Source organism: Podarcis tiliguerta (genome assembly GCF_965153285.1).
Source record: "Podarcis tiliguerta genome assembly, chromosome: 3".
Lineage (NCBI taxonomy): Eukaryota > Metazoa > Chordata > Lepidosauria > Squamata > Lacertidae > Podarcis > Podarcis tiliguerta.
Genome location: NC_139536.1, coordinates 50,505,406 through 50,521,772, shown reverse-complemented (window position 1 = coordinate 50,521,772; position 16,367 = coordinate 50,505,406). Strand labels below are relative to the sequence as shown.

Here is a 16,367-nt window from a genome sequence, read left to right as displayed (position 1 = left end):
GGTTATTGGCTTTGGTTCCTTCATTTATGATTGGATCACTACTAGGTGAGGTTTCAGAAGATTGTCCAGACTGTTTCTTGAGCAGTAGACCTAATGTGATCATGTGTATCTCAATGGACCCAACGAAGTTCTAGAATTCCTAGCAATTTTCTGTTTGCTATACTGTAGTTTCCTCTGAAGTTGAACCCTTATGGTAACATCCTATGATTCCCACCTGATTGTGTAATGAAGTTTCCACTTGTGCAATGGAACTTCCTTTTCCTCCCACCTCCCATAATTATTCTGGAGTGCTCCCCGCCGCTCAGAAGCAGATTTTGGAGGCCCACAGTGATAAGGAGAGGAAGAGTGTGATGTTGGATGATACCTATCAATCCTGGATTTGATTTTGTAAAGCAAGCAAAAACACTTTTATTTTGGAAAGCTTTAAATAGTTCATGAGGTTTCAGTATTTTGCTTGAATCAAAAGTTGAAGATGGACTTAAGTAAAATATTATGGTAACAATAACTAAGAGGTTTTGTATTGACAACTTTACTTCCAGTTGTAGTTAATCAATTTTGAGTATTTTTAGAGAGTAAATATATAATGATGAAGTAGTAAATGGGATTGATGAGTTTCCCTGCACCAGTTATAAAGCAGAATGTCCTCTCCTACCTCAGAGTACCTTGTAATTGCATTAATAGAACATTATAAACATAAGCTATTCTAGTAATAGTTCTAGTAACTTTCTAGTAACTTTGAGAATAAAGATAAAGACAAGTTGACACTGGTTTCTTTAAATGGTTTGTCATAGTGCTCAATAATGGGCCCTCTGAAATTCATGAAATACTTCAATTATTTCCCTTTACATATTTCAGTAATAAAGAGTAGTTAACAGCTTCTGGTACATTTGTAAGTTTTCCTTGTCAATACATCTATAAATTTTTACTACAACAGCCTTTTTTAATGTAAAGAAACATCCCTGGAGTATAACTGGCAGTAGCAGAAATGTTTTTAAAAGGTGCATATATGTATTCAGTTTCCAATTGTTTTATAATTGAAATAAATTTTGGGGTCCCATAAAGATGACAATAAAATTGATAAATAAATGTTTTAGAAATTGTAATGTCTTGAGATTAACACAAAGTATACATTTCCCCCCACAGAAATTAGCAGAGTACGGAAAGACATGTATAACGACACGTTAAATGGTAGCACGGAGAAGAGAAGTGCAGAATTACCTGATGCTGTGGGACCTATTGTACAGTTACAAGAGAAACTATATGTGCCTGTAAAAGAATTTCCAGATGTAAGTACCTTCTTTTGGTGAATCTGTCTTCTGGCTTATAGTTTGTGCAATACCCTCTCAGTGTGGCTTCATGTTTGCCAGTTTTCTAGATCCAAGAATACTACTGAGGTGTAAGGTCTGATAAATAGAGCAATCTTTATTTTTTATTTTATGACTTATATCTTGCTGTTTTTCTGGACTAAACTAAGGAAGTGGTCACTTCACAAAGTATAACGGTATTAGCTATTGTCAAATGCTTGGCAAAGCAATACTGTTCTGGAAGCTACGTGATTCTATCATGATGCCAAGGGGTAAGACCATTTATACTCATCCCCACGGCACCTGCAGTTTGTGTGCTCAGGATCAACTCACCTGTTTCCAATGAGATGTTTCTGAAATGTTCCCATATATGAGCCTTCCTATGTCTAAGAACAGGCATAGGTTAGCTTGCTGCTCAGGTGATAATTTGGTAGAACCCTCTTCTTTCTGTAACATATGAGATTGCACTTCAGAATACATGACATCTTGCCTCTACAACAGAATAACAATTGAAATTTCATATTAGATGAACTTCTGCAAAGCTCTAAAGTTTTTTTTTTAAACAACAACAACAACTCTTTTGATACCTAAATCTACACTGAAATATCTTGAGTAATAAGTTTTGATTTGCTAATAGTTGAAAAATATGTGGTTAGCAAGTTTCATTTTTTATACAGTGGCAGTTATAGTTTAATGGAAGGCAACCATTAAAATGTGATTGACTGGTCATTTGACCATTTTGTTTTGAGAGAAGTGTCCAATCTTATGTCTATGCTTTTGGAATTATACACAATCTGTGCAGTTGCTTTTCTGAGAATATGTAGGATTCGATTGAGGCCTACCTATTATGGGCACAGCATTTGCAGGCACATTGAACTGAGTTTGGGAAGTGTGCTCAAGTTTTTTATACTTGCCACAGCTGAGCATGTTGAGTGTCTATACATGCATGTTTTAGTAAAAAACAACAACAAAAACTATACTGATAGGAGCAATGGTAACTTCTTTCAGTTAAGTAACAGACTAATTATGAATTAGTAGATAAAACAGTTACTACTAAATGGAAAGCTGTGATATTGCTCTTCCTGAATTAATAATGGTTGAGTAAATTATGGAATGAAGACATAACAAACCAAGGATTTCAGAGTCTGCATAATTTTATTTAAAAACCTTTTAAAATGCAGGATAGGGTAGCATTTACTGCCTTAATACAGTGAATGGGGCATGGGACCAGAAAATGCGGTGGGGGGGGGGAGGAGCAGCCCACTCAAAAACAAAACAAAAAATACCAACCCTGGGGCAGGGCTTCTGCCAAGTTGCTGCTTTTTCTGAAATCGCTTTCCATGCTGCTTGCTGATTTGGGCTGATGAGAATGTCATATTTCTATTTTTATTAGCTCCTGGTTCTTGTTGCTTTCAGACTTTGAAATCCTTTGAAATACATAGGGCCATTTTCTTGCTATCTACACTATTCCCAGTTTAAATCTCCCACCCTTCCAAACTACTATCTGTTTCCAAGGGAGAAAACCATTACTCAATAGTGTAGAGCACATGCTTTGTAGGCAGAAGCTGCCAGGTTCAATCCCTGATAACTCCAGGTAAAAGTATCTAGTAAGGCATGGATGGGGAACCCTTTTCGAGCTAAGAGACATTCCCTTCTAGGCAATATTCTAAGGGCCTCATGCCAGTGGTGGATATGACCAAAAGCAACAGTGGACAGATCTGCTAATGAAACTTTGCCTTTGTATAGTAGGCTAGTTCCTGCATGTACTCAAACAGCCCTCCCTATCCTCCATCCAGATTTGCAAGAGGCATCATCAGAGTTCAAGGACACATTCCAGTCAGGCAAAAGTACTTCTGGTGCAAAGTAGGGCCAGTGAGAGGGGTATGAGCTGTAGATAGTTTTGAGGGCCAGATGGAGAGGCCTGGAAGGTCACATTCAGCCGCCAGACCTGAGGTTCTCCATTCCTGCAGCAAGAAGTGATGAGACCCTGGAGAGCTACTGTCAGTCATAATGGGTAATATTAGGCTAGATGGGCAAATACCTCACCTGGTCTAAGGCAGCTTTTTATGTTGCTGTTATAGTTGTACATATATTTATTTATACCCCACCCTTTTCCCTGACAGGCTAACTGTGGCTTACAGATAATAACAGCTATGAACAATCATTTTAAAAATTAAACTTGGATGGAATTTGAAATTAAAAGTGTGTGTGTGCACGAAAGCATGCAAAATCTATTAAAACCATACAGATAATTACAATAAAAACAGCACGGCACCAGTCCTCTCATTAAAAGCAGTCAGTTCTCAAAAGCCTCTTGGAACAAGAAAACCTTCACCTGTCAGTGGAAGGACAGCAAGGAGGGAGCCAGTCTGACTTCTCTAGGGAGGGAGTTCCAAAGTCTGGGTGCAGACAATGAGGAGGCCCTTTCCCATGTTCCTACCAAGCATGCCTGTGAGGGTGGTGGGAACGAGAGAAGGCCTTCCTCAAAGATATTAAATCATGGGCAGGTTCATATGAGGGAATGCGCTCCTTCAGATAGCTTGGACCTAAACCATAAAGGGCTGTATAGGACATAACCAGCACTTTTAATTGTGCCCAGAAACAGGTGCAGCTGGTGCACTAGCTTTAACTGTGCAAATGTACTCCAGGTCACCCCAGAGACCTGGGCATCCATGCTCAGGGCTGAGTTGGGATTTGAACCCTAGTCTCCCAGGTCCTAGTCTGACATTCTAACCACTACACCACACTGGCTTTCATCAGTATTACCCCCACCCCCACCCCATTAATAGTGTTTATTAGTCCTGTGTGTATTAGTATAGTATAGTGTATTAGTGTGTTTATTAGTTTAGTGACATGATGCCATGTAAAATACTCCAGAAAGTCATGTCAGGGCATGCCCGTTGAACTTCTGTCTCTTCCAAAAAAAATTAAACTTTGAAGTGTCTCCTTTTTATAAAATACGATAGGGAATCTGTCTCATTTTTTAATTCCAAGTTGTGACACTACTAAACAAGGTAAACTACTTTCTGACAGTGCTTTGAATATTTATATCTATATTTCTTTTCTAATTTCCCTTAATTATATTGTGCTAGGTTTCAAGAGGGTAAGGAAGCAGAGACTTACTGGTTGATAAGAGAAGAGAGATAACATGAATACCTGTCTTCAAAAATGTGTGTTAGAGGTAGAGCATGATCAGTGTGTTGCTTACTTGAGAAAGAACACATCCCTGACAAGTATTGCCATCAGCCGGGTGATAGAGCAATCGGTCAAGCTGACTTCATGCACCTTACCGGAATCAAGCTTGCCAATAAAAGACTGCATAAGATCAGATTCCTATGAATAAGAGAGCTCATCAAATGTGATCATCGGGTTACAGTTTAAATATCCTGTCAGTTGATAGTGAAACAAATGAAGAAGTACTCAAGCATGGAGTAATGCCATCACTAGAAAGAGCTGCAGTCAGGACTCCCTGGAATCTGGCTGGGGATTGCTGAAATTCTTTAATTCCTTCTGTACATTGGTCATGCTAAATAAATGCACCTTTACAGCAGCAAATCACTGTTTGATGGCTGATTGTAAATAGCATATGAATTTTCTGTGACTAGTTTGGAGGACAGCATTCTTTTGCAATGAAACCCAGACTTTGAAAGAATGAAGGTATCCTGATAGAGAACATGGAGCATGCTACTCTTTCTAGACCAATTTGAACTTCAGAAATCTGCATGGTGTGTTTGCTCCTTAATGTGATTTAGATTATTAATTTTTCTCATTAGTTCCCAGTTAAGAATAAGTTCACCATTCAGTGGATGCTGGAATTATATATATTTCAGTTCTTTAATCAATTACTTAAGGACTTGAATGAGCTGACCATCATCTATCTGTAGATGCCTTGCATTTCTAAACAAAAGTATACTGAATATTAGCTGTGGGTCAGAAGTCAAACATGTAGTACCTGCAAGCATTCCTGCTTGGGAATGACAATTAACCAGCTTTACCATGATATTCCCTTGCTTCTCCTCGCCTTCTCTCTCCCCCGCCCCCGGCACCTCCATCAGAGTTTCTGTGCCTACTTAAGCATTCTCATTCATTCATCACTTAGCTGTTTAGGAAGGGGTAGCCTAAGGGAGATAAAAGTATCTTTGTATTTGGCCTTTGTTGGGGTTTTCCTAATGTTTGAATCATAGTTTGAATCATTCAGATGTCATGGCAAAAGAAGCATGCCAGAAGCCAGGGATGGAGGGAATTTGGGAGAAGTGAAAGTTCAAAACATATTGCTGGCAATCGAATGATGTCTGAAGCAGGTCTAAGTCTTGAATATTGAGAATTCAAGTAATGCGGGCTGTTATTAAAATCATATATTTTTAAAAAACTGTATTTGTGGTTATCTTTGTAATCGGAAGTTGTGGGTGGAATTATCCTCCAACGTAGTTCTGTGAATCTCCCCCATGTCAGATAAAAGGAGCTTTGGTGGGGGGACAACAACAACAGAAATACCATTAAATATGGCAATCTTCAGATGGGAATAAAAATATTTCCACAAACCTTTTCCAGTTTGTCTCTAAGGATCAGTTTTTCCACAAAGCTTGAGGAATGAAATAAAATGTGTTAAATTGCTGCATTTGTGTACGTGTGTGTGTGTGTGTGTGTGTGTAATTTTATTTCACTGTAAACAAAATAAACTAAACAGTCAGTTATCTTGCATACATGACCCAACAGGGAACGTGGATACACGTTATCCAAAATAATGACTTAGATCATTGAGATACAACATTTTTTATCCAATACAAAAAAATTTAAAAAACAAAAACAACTTAAGGCGCCCATGCAGCTGTGGTATGATAGCTTTTCTAATATCTGATCAGTATATTGATGAATAGTATGACAATACCTGTAATCACACAAAACTTTAAAAATTCAGGATGAGAATTTCACTTATGACTTGTACACAGCTCTACTGAAATCAGTGAGGAAAAGGTGTGCCCCAGTATTTGCCAAACTTCAGCTTGTCCTAGGTAGTTTCAAGCAAATAAAAAGTAATAAATACATTAAGACTCTACCTCGAATGCATGTGTCTTGATGACAGATAATCTTGCTGCATTATGGTGGTGCCAGTTTGGTAAAGCATGTCATCTGGCAAGAGCAAGAAGGTTACTACATGGTTGTCACTAAGGGAAGGCAATAAATGAGATCAGAGCTAAATATATTTGTGTGACATTCTAGCAGCTGGCTTAAGCCCTGCTGTTTGTTGCAGTGGTACACTGGCCTTAAAAAGGAAGAGAATGCATTGTAGCCCAGGGAGGGAAACAGTTGGTGGGCTTGTCATTCTGCTTACTGACAGTGAAGGTCAGACAGTTTGGAGAAATGAACGTAAGTGGTAAGATGCCTCTATGTCCACTCCTTTACCTGTTAGGTGAAATGTCCCACTGTAAATGGATTGGTTTGCCTTCTAATCTTGCAATTTATTCAGATGATTCTATATTCTTGCTTGCTGTTTTGCAGACTAAAATATGGTATTACTATAGCATGCTTTTTAATGTAGAAGAATTTGACTTACCTTTACAAGTTGCAGTTCTTCAAATTACTGCTAGTACAGTGGTACCTCTACTTACGGATGTGATCCATTCTGGGGTGCTGTTTGCACCCCGAAAAGTCCGTAAGTAGAGTGCCGCTTCTGCATGTGATGCAATAGAGTGCTCATGCGTGAAGCGCGCAGAACGCTTCTGCGCGCATGCACGCAGCAAAACCCGGGAGTATACACTTCTGGGTTTGCCACGTTCGCAACCCAAAAATCCGCAGCATGAGCCGAACACAACTAGAGGTATGACTGTAACTTTTTTCATATAAGAAGCAGAGATTAGCCATTTCTTGAAAATAAGTTTAGCAAAATATGTAAGGACGTGCTTCCATATGAAAAATTGAGACTAGAACTCAAACAGAAGTATTCAAGAAGTTTGCAGATGGATTGGGGCCTACTAAATGTTTCTTCTGTTAACCCTGGTATCATTCTGGACCAGTTGCCAAGATAGAATTGAGGGAGCAACACTTTGCTGGCTTGATTCCTGACTTGTTGGCTGGCTGGCTAAGAACAGTGGTGTTGCATAAGCTGTGGTCCATTTTATCTGCTGTATACAATTCAACTTCTGCATGAAATAGTTTGGAGTGGCTGACAATAATTATGCTGATGACACTCAGTGCTTTACATCTACTAAAGGTGAAACTGTAGAGGTCCCCCTGACATGGTGTTGTCAGGATTTTGCTTTTATTGTATGTAGGTTGTATGTTCGCATTTGCTTATGCAGAAAAAGGCCTCAGAATGCTTTTCACATTTTTAGGATTATATTGTAAACAAGTAATAATTTAATTATGAAAACTATAGTAACTGTGAAGATTTGTGAATTTTGTGAAACCTGGAGTATTCTTCATTGCCTTGTATTCATGGAACCCTCGTGTAAAAGAAATGAAGCTAAAAGCTTATCTGAGAGTAGGCTAGGTTTTCAAACGTTGCTGAACTATTGGGAAGAAGGCTAGCTGTACCAATATTGAACTTGTTGAAGTCTAAAGTTGAGCCACAAGTTTTGTATGGAAATCTACAGCTTCCAGAGCTCAGGGGATTTACCGTATTTTTCACCCTATAGGACGCACTTTTTCCCCTCCAAAAATGAAGGGGAAATCTGTGTGCGTCCTATGGGGCGAATACAGGCTTTCGCTGAAGCTTGGAGAGCTAGAGGGGTTGGTGCGCACTGACCCCTCTCGCTCTCCAGGCTTCAGGAAGCTATCAGCAAGCCTGGGGAGCCCGCAGGAGTTCCCGCAAGGCTCCCTAGGCTGCGGATAGCAGCCTGCCGCCTGGCGCGCAGGGTGCCCTGAAGCAGAGCGCCCGGCGCGCCAGGCTGCTATCCGCAGTGTGGGGAGCCCTGCAGGAGTTCCCGTGGGGCTCCCCACGCTGCAGATAGCAGCCTGCCGCCCGGCGCGCAGGATGCCCTGAAGCAGAGCGTCCCGCGCGCCGGGCAGACATCCGCAGCGTGGGGAGCCCTGCGGGAGTTCCCGCGGGGCTCCCCACGCTGCAGATAGCAGCCTGCTGCCCGGCCCACACGGTGCCCTGAAGCAGAGAACCCAGCGCGCCGGGCAGACATCGGCCAGCCCCACAAGCTCGGGGGACAGCGGGGAGGCACAGCGCCGCCATCCCACTGTTCCCCGACCTGGTTTTGGGGGGAAAACAAAGGAAAAATTTTCCCCTTTAACCCCCCCCCCCCCAAATTAGGTGCGTCCTATGGGACAAAAAGTACGGTATGTTGCATTCAGAATAGAATCTTAAAGATTGTATTAGGGATAACTAGATATATTTTAATGTTGTACTTTGGTTCCAAAACTGGATTAACTCTATGGTCTAAGAAAATCTGTTAGCAGACTTTGTAAACGTTTAGGGTTTGTTGTAAACTTTGAGGGTGGGATTCACCTAACTAATCCTGGCGGCAGAAGCCTAGCACTTCTGCTTGTGTAATGGTGGTCCCCCTCCAGAACAGCACACAGGAGGAGGAGGGGGGATCATTCTGTCTGTTAAGTTGAAATGCTGGTGTGGACTCAATCATTAGAAGAGTGAAATTTAGAATTCCACTCATAGATATGCTGGGTATTCAGCAAAAATTCTTTAACTGGATAAATTGTATTTTAATATGCAAAGGGTAATCAACATATTTGGATACTCAATTTCCTCAGGGTAACTGTGAATCAGCTAAGAAGTTTAAATATGGAATTTATATTTGCCTATACATATTTTTATAGGTCTGTAAAGGTAGTCCCTCTTTAGAATATTACTCATGTATAAATCGGGGCCCCTTTCTCACATTTATCAATACACTACAGGAAGGTTCCAAGCCTCCAGGCTTGCAAGCAAGTTTGTGGAGAAGCTATGTGAAATAATGTGACTTTATTGGCACTAATCCTGTCTCCCATCAACTGCTGCAGCCAAACTGATGCCAAATGTACTTCTCCGTTTTCCTGTGGGCCACACCAGCGAGGCCGAAAGGGTGGTCTTGTCATCTGGGCAACCCAGAACCTCCATACACACTGCCAGGCTTGCGTCCTGGGGAGGTCACTTCAGTGCTGCTAATGCAGCGGTTTGACTTCACCCCCAGAGGTGTACTCCATTGTCTCTTAAAACAGCAAAGTAATGGGTCTCAAATCATCTGTGGAAGACCAGTGTTTCTTTTAAAAAATAATAAAAAGTGATAGCTGGTCTGTCTGTCAAAAAGTAATAATATGCTTTTAAATGATTCCAGGGTTATGAGTATAATTCTGTAACAGATTTTTTAATACAGTGGTGCCTTGGGTTAAGAACTTAATTTGTTCTGGAGGTCTGTTCTTAACCTGAAACTGATTTTAACCTGAAGCACCACTTTAGCTAATAGGGCCTCCTGTTGCCACTGCACAATTTCTATTCTCATCCTGAAGCAAAATTCTTAATCCAAGGAAATATTTCTGGGTTAGCAGAGTCTGTAACCTGAAGCGTATGTAATCTGAAGCGTATGTAACCCAAGGTACCACTGTATATTTAAAATTCTCTCTCTGGTTTTAGAGTAACCTTTTCCTCAGTAAGTGAAAAAAATTAACTGATTTGGCCTGTCTTTGTAGCTCAGAGACCACAGTTGGCACTAAATTTGGGGGGAAGCTGCTAACTAGCGCAAGACTTACATAATACATGTTACGAGCTGTTAAAGAACACTGCTTGTCAAATGATGTTTGGTCACAATTGAAATTGATTTCAGGCTCTGTGGTACTGTTGGGCAAGTGCTTGCCACCCAGCATCTCTTCACAACTGCCTCTTCTTCCTTCCCAGCTTCACTGTTAAGTTCTCTGGGTTTGTACAGTGGTACCTCGCAAGACGAATGCCTCGGAAGACGAAAAACTCGCAAGACGAAAGAGTTTTCTGTTTTCTGAGTTGCCTTGCAAGACGGATTTCCCTATGGGCTTGCTTCGCAAGACGAAACGTCTTGCGCCTTGTTTTTAAAACCGCCAATGCATTCCTATGGGAAACTGTCAATACACAGCGGTGCTACGCAAGACGAAAAAACTCGTAAAACGAAAAATTCGCAGAACGAATTAATTTCGTCTTGCAAGGCACCACTGTATATTCCTTTCTTCTCTCTCTTCCATCTGTGTGGGGAGGACCAGACAATCCACAGATAGCAGACTACAGGAGTGGGTGGACACAAGACAGAAACCTGGGGTGTACTTTGTGGTAGCAGGAGACCTACAGGCAGATGGTGGCTTTATTTAAATCATGATTTAAAACAACAATTTAAATTGAGGATGACTTATTTGTAGCCCTCTAGGTGTTGTTGGCTTCCAACCTGCATCAACTTCATCCAGCATAGCAAGAGTCAGGGATGATGTAAGTCAAGGTTCAACATCTAGAGAGCCAAAGGTTAGCAACCACTAATAGTAAAAATCAAAATAGGCAAGCAAAGGCTGATTTTAAACCATTGGTTTAAATCAAGTCACCCACTGAAAGTTCTTCATTTTTCTGGAATGATGGTGCAAATAATCTTCATTTACAACTAGAATGTTATTTACACTTTGATGCTTTCAACAAAGTCCTGCATCTCTTTGCACTATATATGTGCATTTTGAATGCTTCCCCTTTTCTCTTAAAAAAGGAAGGTATTTGAAATATAGTCATATAGGGTCTTATGAAAAGCAGCCATGACAGTATGTGTTAATTGTGAGAACAAAGGAATCTGAGCAACGGACAATTTTCTCTTCTCTTCTTCTTTCCAGTGGTGTTCCATTCTGCTTCACTCTGCCTTGGCCCTGTTCCACCCTCAAAAAAGCAAAGTAGCAAACAAAATGAAATGCCCAGGACTGATAGGTTGAACCAAAGTCTGAGAGTAACTGGGCAAACTAGAGAAGATTTTCATGAGATGAAAATGACATGCCTATGTTTGGTAGGTAGAGTGTAAATAATCCTATTCGAGAAATGATCAGATTGGTTCCTAATTTACATAGAAATAGAGCACCCAACTTTTCTCTCACATGTATATGCTCAACTTTTAAGAACATTTTAAGAGGACTGGAGAATGGTCCCACTTTCGTAATGTAGATGGTAACAGGTAGCAGGAATTTCTGGTTTTTTGTGGCATCTAGTCCCTTTACCATAAAGAGTTAAAACATTGCTGTTTTCCTCTTTTTATCCTGTTGTTCTTAATTATTCTAGCTTTATATTGAAAGCTACCTTGTGAATCAGTATTAAAAGGTGAGATAGAAATATTTTAAATAAAAATAGACCTTGTACAATCATAATTCCTCATGTGAGATTGAAAGGGGCTGTGGAAGATCTCCCAACCTTCTGGAGCAGGTTTGGGAGAGTTAACTGGGGCTTAGTTAGGAAGGGGTCCTTAGGAGTTATTGCGTGGGGAAGTACTATTTATTATTTTCTGAAATCCCCTCTGCATATTTCACACATAATTGGGCTACCTCATGCAGATATAAGTAAATGTAAGAAGGATATTACTTTGCTCCTAAAGAATGTCACCAGTCTTTTTTAAAAAGCCATGCACTTTTTTTTTACTACTACCACTGTTCCCTTATTATTGTCATCATCATCATGATTGACCTGGAAAACCATTCAGGCTTTTTCCATTTGATCTGTTATATTTACATTAGATAGAAAAGCTGTTCATCAGTTAAACGCTTCAACTCTTTGGTACATGGGTTATTAGAGGTGAATAATGTGGATTTAAAGGATTTAGTAATTCATTCTAAACCTCATACTACATTTTTAGTTTTTTTAGGTTTTTGCCTTTTAAAGCACAGAGCACCTGCTGCTATCTAGAATACTCATTTTATCAAGATCACAGAGATAATCTGGTTAGTCCAGATTAAAGAAGCAGTGATAAACAGTAATCCAGTTTTTGGAATTGATTGTCAGTGATATTTCTAAAGATAGATATGATTTGATAATTCAAGAGTTGGGGGGACTTGAACAGCTTTTCAGCAGATTTCCAAGACCAATTAGAAATGAAATTGGTTTGTAAAGTAGTACTTGTAAATTATTTTAGTTGATATTGTTGGAATACAATTTTGATTAGGTGGTCTTATTTTGATTTCACGTTGGAGAGGAGGTGTTGGCCTTGAAATGTTTCTGGATTTGTATGTAGCTTATTAGAACTGTAGATTGTACCTACAAGTGTTCAGCTGCCTGGAGTATACAATGCATTATGGCCCTGAGGCTGGAGCACTGAAAAATGTCCCATTTACCTAGCTACACATAAATTCAGAGATGGGACAAATGCACCCAGTGAATGGAATGGGACAGTGTGATCCCACTCTCAACTCAGATGTTAATTGTGGAATTCTTATCAATTCTTATCTGCTTCTTTTCTAGCAGATTCCTCTGCAGGAGGAATAGTACCTTCCAGAAGTCTATAGATAAATCATAGCCACCAAGTTATGCTTTCCAAAAACATTGATTCCTTACATTTCATAGACAAATGTACACTTTTTTTTTTTAGTAGTGATAATCTGTATAGGAAAAAGTGGGCACATTTGCATTGACATGAATGTGTGGATGGAATAGTCACTGATATTTAATATGAATTTGTATTAACACGAAAGTACATTTGCCTCAATCCTGCTTTATTTGGCTTTAAGCTTCGGCAACCTTGTGAAGATTGATTTCAAACTATTTCTTCATATAGGCATGAAACAAAAGAATTTGTTGCTGCTACTACTTGCTAGACATAATGACAGGCTACACACATAATTTGAATGTTAAACTGATATTCATGGAGGCAGTGAGGTGGTTTAACTCCTGCCATTTTGAGGAACATACCATGATAACTACAGGAAGCAAATGGCAGGGTACTGTTTCTTCTGTTGTGCCCAAGCCTGTTTTATGCTAATACTTGGTATTGAGCTTAGAGAAACAAACAACAACATTACATGTAGGCAATGAAGACTTCCCACTATCATTGCTTTTAGATATTCATCAGCTGCTTTCATAAAACTATATGCCTATTTAAAACTATTTTGTTTTTGCAATTCAGTTATAGTAAAAGATTTTTATCTTCAGTACTATCTACTTTGATTTAGGCACTGTCCGATTTGTTGAAGTATTAAGTGTCTAAGCTTCGGCTATTGAAATAAGTAGAATTGACTGGATTATGCTTATTGTTAAATGTAGCAGTTGGACAGTGTTTCAGAAGAATTTGCTCTATGGCTATATGAAGTTTAATGTAACCACTGTTTTATTGTTAATAGTGAACAATTTCCCCCCACATCCTTTAATTTCTTTATTTAGAGTGCCTTTGTGGGACAGGTGCAATGTTGAAATAGTTAACAATTTTTTTAAAAAAAATCACTGGATATATACAGTAGATTAATTTTAATGTGAGTTAGTATCACAGTTAAGAATAGTAATGTGTCAGTGTTTCCAGTATGTAGTTTTCTGCTCTGTTTGTTTTTGAAGGTGACAACTCATATAACAGCACATTGTATATAAATGATATAATCAGATCTGATTATTCACTATTTAGAAATGTTTACTAGACCTATTTAACTTTACAATTCAGAATGTATTTGTTATTTGTTGGAAGTAGCTATATAATATTCTTTAACAAATCAACATCTGCTAACTTCATAGTATATCACTGACGCTGTTCTTACATTTGTGTTTTTGTAGTTGCTAGTCTTTATTCATGGAGCATAGTGAGAAGTGACTATCGATTTTTAGTTTTTCTCATGGTTAAGATGTGTGAAGGATGTAAAAGTAGTATTGTTCTCATTTGACTGACATTTAAGAGCTGACAGAATAAAATATAAAATTAACATATAGCTCAGATTTGTGTATTAAGCAGGAAAAGATAGCTAGCAGGTGGCTCAGCTTGTTTTAAAATCCTGTAATTTGTTTCCCAAAGCTCTGCATACAGTGATGCAAAAAGAATTGCAGCAAAAGTAATTGCACATTCAAGAGTGATCAATGATGCTTGCATTAGGTAAAATATGGGGGCTCCATAATTAAGGCTGGCCTTAATAGGCAATCAAATCGGTCTTTTCTAGAACTACTTCCCAAAATAGTATGTCTTGTCTCTGATTAAGAATTTGGGAGAGTAGATTGACCTGGCAAGCATAGTGCTTGGTAATTGTGTTCTAAGTGTCTTAGCAGTGCAGCATGGTTGCAGGAGCAATCTCCAAATCTGCTTGGAAGCCCAGTGTAATTGTGGGGGTGATGCCCACTTCCCCTCTCCAGCTCTAGAATTAGGAAGACAACTATAGCGGGCAGGAATAGTTACACGCCCCAGAGGTCAGAGGATCCACTCTCTCCGGGGTGGAGAATCTCTGGCCCCATCTTTGCCCACCAGGAGGTTAAATTTGGTTGCTCTACTTCTGCCTCCTCCTCTTAGTCTTCTCCTTTAGTCTGCCTCATCTTGCTGCATCCTCTTCCTAATTGTCACACTAAAGTTTTCAGGACTTAGTGCCACCTGTGGTCGGTCATGCAAACTACAGCATGACAACAGACCAGTGAAATATAGGGTGGAGAGATATTCTGTTCTGTGGGAAATCAAGTAGCAGTAATTAGGACAAGATTCTGTTTGTACTTAAACTACAGTCATGCTGATTGTTTTCTGAATGTTCATTGCTATATTTTGAAGAAAATGGTGATTTGCCCCCTCTTTAAATTTCAGTTCAACTTCGTTGGAAGAATCCTTGGGCCCAGAGGGCTAACAGCTAAACAGCTTGAGGCTGAAACAGGATGTAAGATAATGGTCCGAGGCAAAGGGTCCATGAGAGACAAAAAGAAGGTAAGTTAATTTAAAGATAATTTTAAAACACCTAGTTTGTTAGGAGAGGTTGTTTATGCTATTTATATGTTCTTCATTGTTTGTACATATGATTATTTTATGCTGATTAAACTTGAGACTTTTAGTTATATGGGAACTGTGTGTGTCTTGGTGGAGTAGACTCTAGAATTCATAACTGCCTACAGTATCAAGTATTCAAAGAGCTTCAGATGCATTATCTTGATAATCCTTTCAACATCATTGTAAGTAGGCCAGTACTAATATCCCTATAGCAAATTGAGGAGTTAAGACATGGGAACTTGTTTAAGGCCGTTAGTGATTTCATGGCTTGGAGTTCATACTTTTGGTGACATTGTAGATATATTATGACTGGGTGGTTGATTACAACAGCAAGAGTCCTAATGATAATAGGTTACTTGAGTAAACAGCTTAAATTATTTTCTGTGCTTCATCTTCTGCATGCTGAATGCAATGTGACTTGTGGAAAGATGCACATGACATTCCTATTTTGAAAATGGTGCAAATTACAAAGCTCCAGCTAGTTAAAATATAAAATTTGGTGATCTCAGGGGATAATGATGGCAAACTCTGAGCTAGATACTAAATTCTGAAATAGACAATGACTTGGTTGTGGAATTCAGTGTTGTGCTACTGCAACTAAAAAGTTGCTTGAAAGAGAAACTCTTGAGATGCTTGAATTAATATTAGAAACTTTTTCAACTATGGTATTTCTCTCCATGCCCTATTGTCACAAGCTGTTATCCTGGAAAATATTTAAGATACTAGAAAATCTCACAATTAACTATCTGTGAAACAAATCTTGCCATCCTTCACTTAATCTTAGTTCAGTCACAAACCATGTATGTCCAAGGTTTAATATCAAGGTCAGAGTGGAATCAGTGGATTACGTTGCTGTTTAAACCATGCACCAGTTGGTTCCTTTTAAAAATAAATAACGCTAAACCCCTTTAGATGGATTGCAATTTAAGACTCCGCACACTGCAGTACATTACATTGGAAATATAAACAAACAAAATAAAAATATGCAGTAAATAATCAATCCCCTTCCCTGTTTTCCTGTAAAATAGTTTCCAAAACTGCATCTCCCACTTAACTCCTTTTATTTAATTATTCTCTGCATTTCTTCCAAAATCACCTTTTAATTGCTTGACTTTAAATTAATCCTGCTAATATATTTAATTGTTTATGGTAATTTAAATAATCCTAATATCTCCCCTATTCCTGATTAAAAGTCTTTGCTTCTTGA

The 16,367-nt window shown here is 39.0% G+C and overlaps 1 protein-coding gene and 1 long non-coding RNA gene across 23 annotated transcripts in view; one reads left to right on the top strand and one right to left on the bottom strand.

Moving 5' to 3' along the window:
* Window positions 1–16,367, top strand: part of QKI (QKI, KH domain containing RNA binding) — a 104,902-nt gene that overhangs the window by 31,671 nt on the left and 56,864 nt on the right. For all 22 annotated transcript variants that reach the window (XR_014509687.1, XR_014509688.1, XR_014509689.1 and 19 more), the window contains exons 2-3: window positions 1,144–1,286; window positions 14,984–15,100. Coding sequence is in view for 17 of the 22 variants with exons in the window: in XM_083434246.1 (XP_083290372.1) it covers window positions 1,144–1,286; window positions 14,984–15,100 (260 nt within the window). In the remaining 5 variants the exon portion in view is untranslated. The remainder of the gene's footprint in view (window positions 1–1,143; window positions 1,287–14,983; window positions 15,101–16,367) is intronic.
* On the bottom strand, window positions 9,504–16,142 carry LOC310674720. The gene is made up of 2 exons (XR_014509735.1): window positions 10,426–16,142; window positions 9,504–10,154 (listed from the first exon to the last, which is right to left on the bottom strand). It is a non-coding gene; the product is annotated as an uncharacterized lncRNA (long non-coding RNA).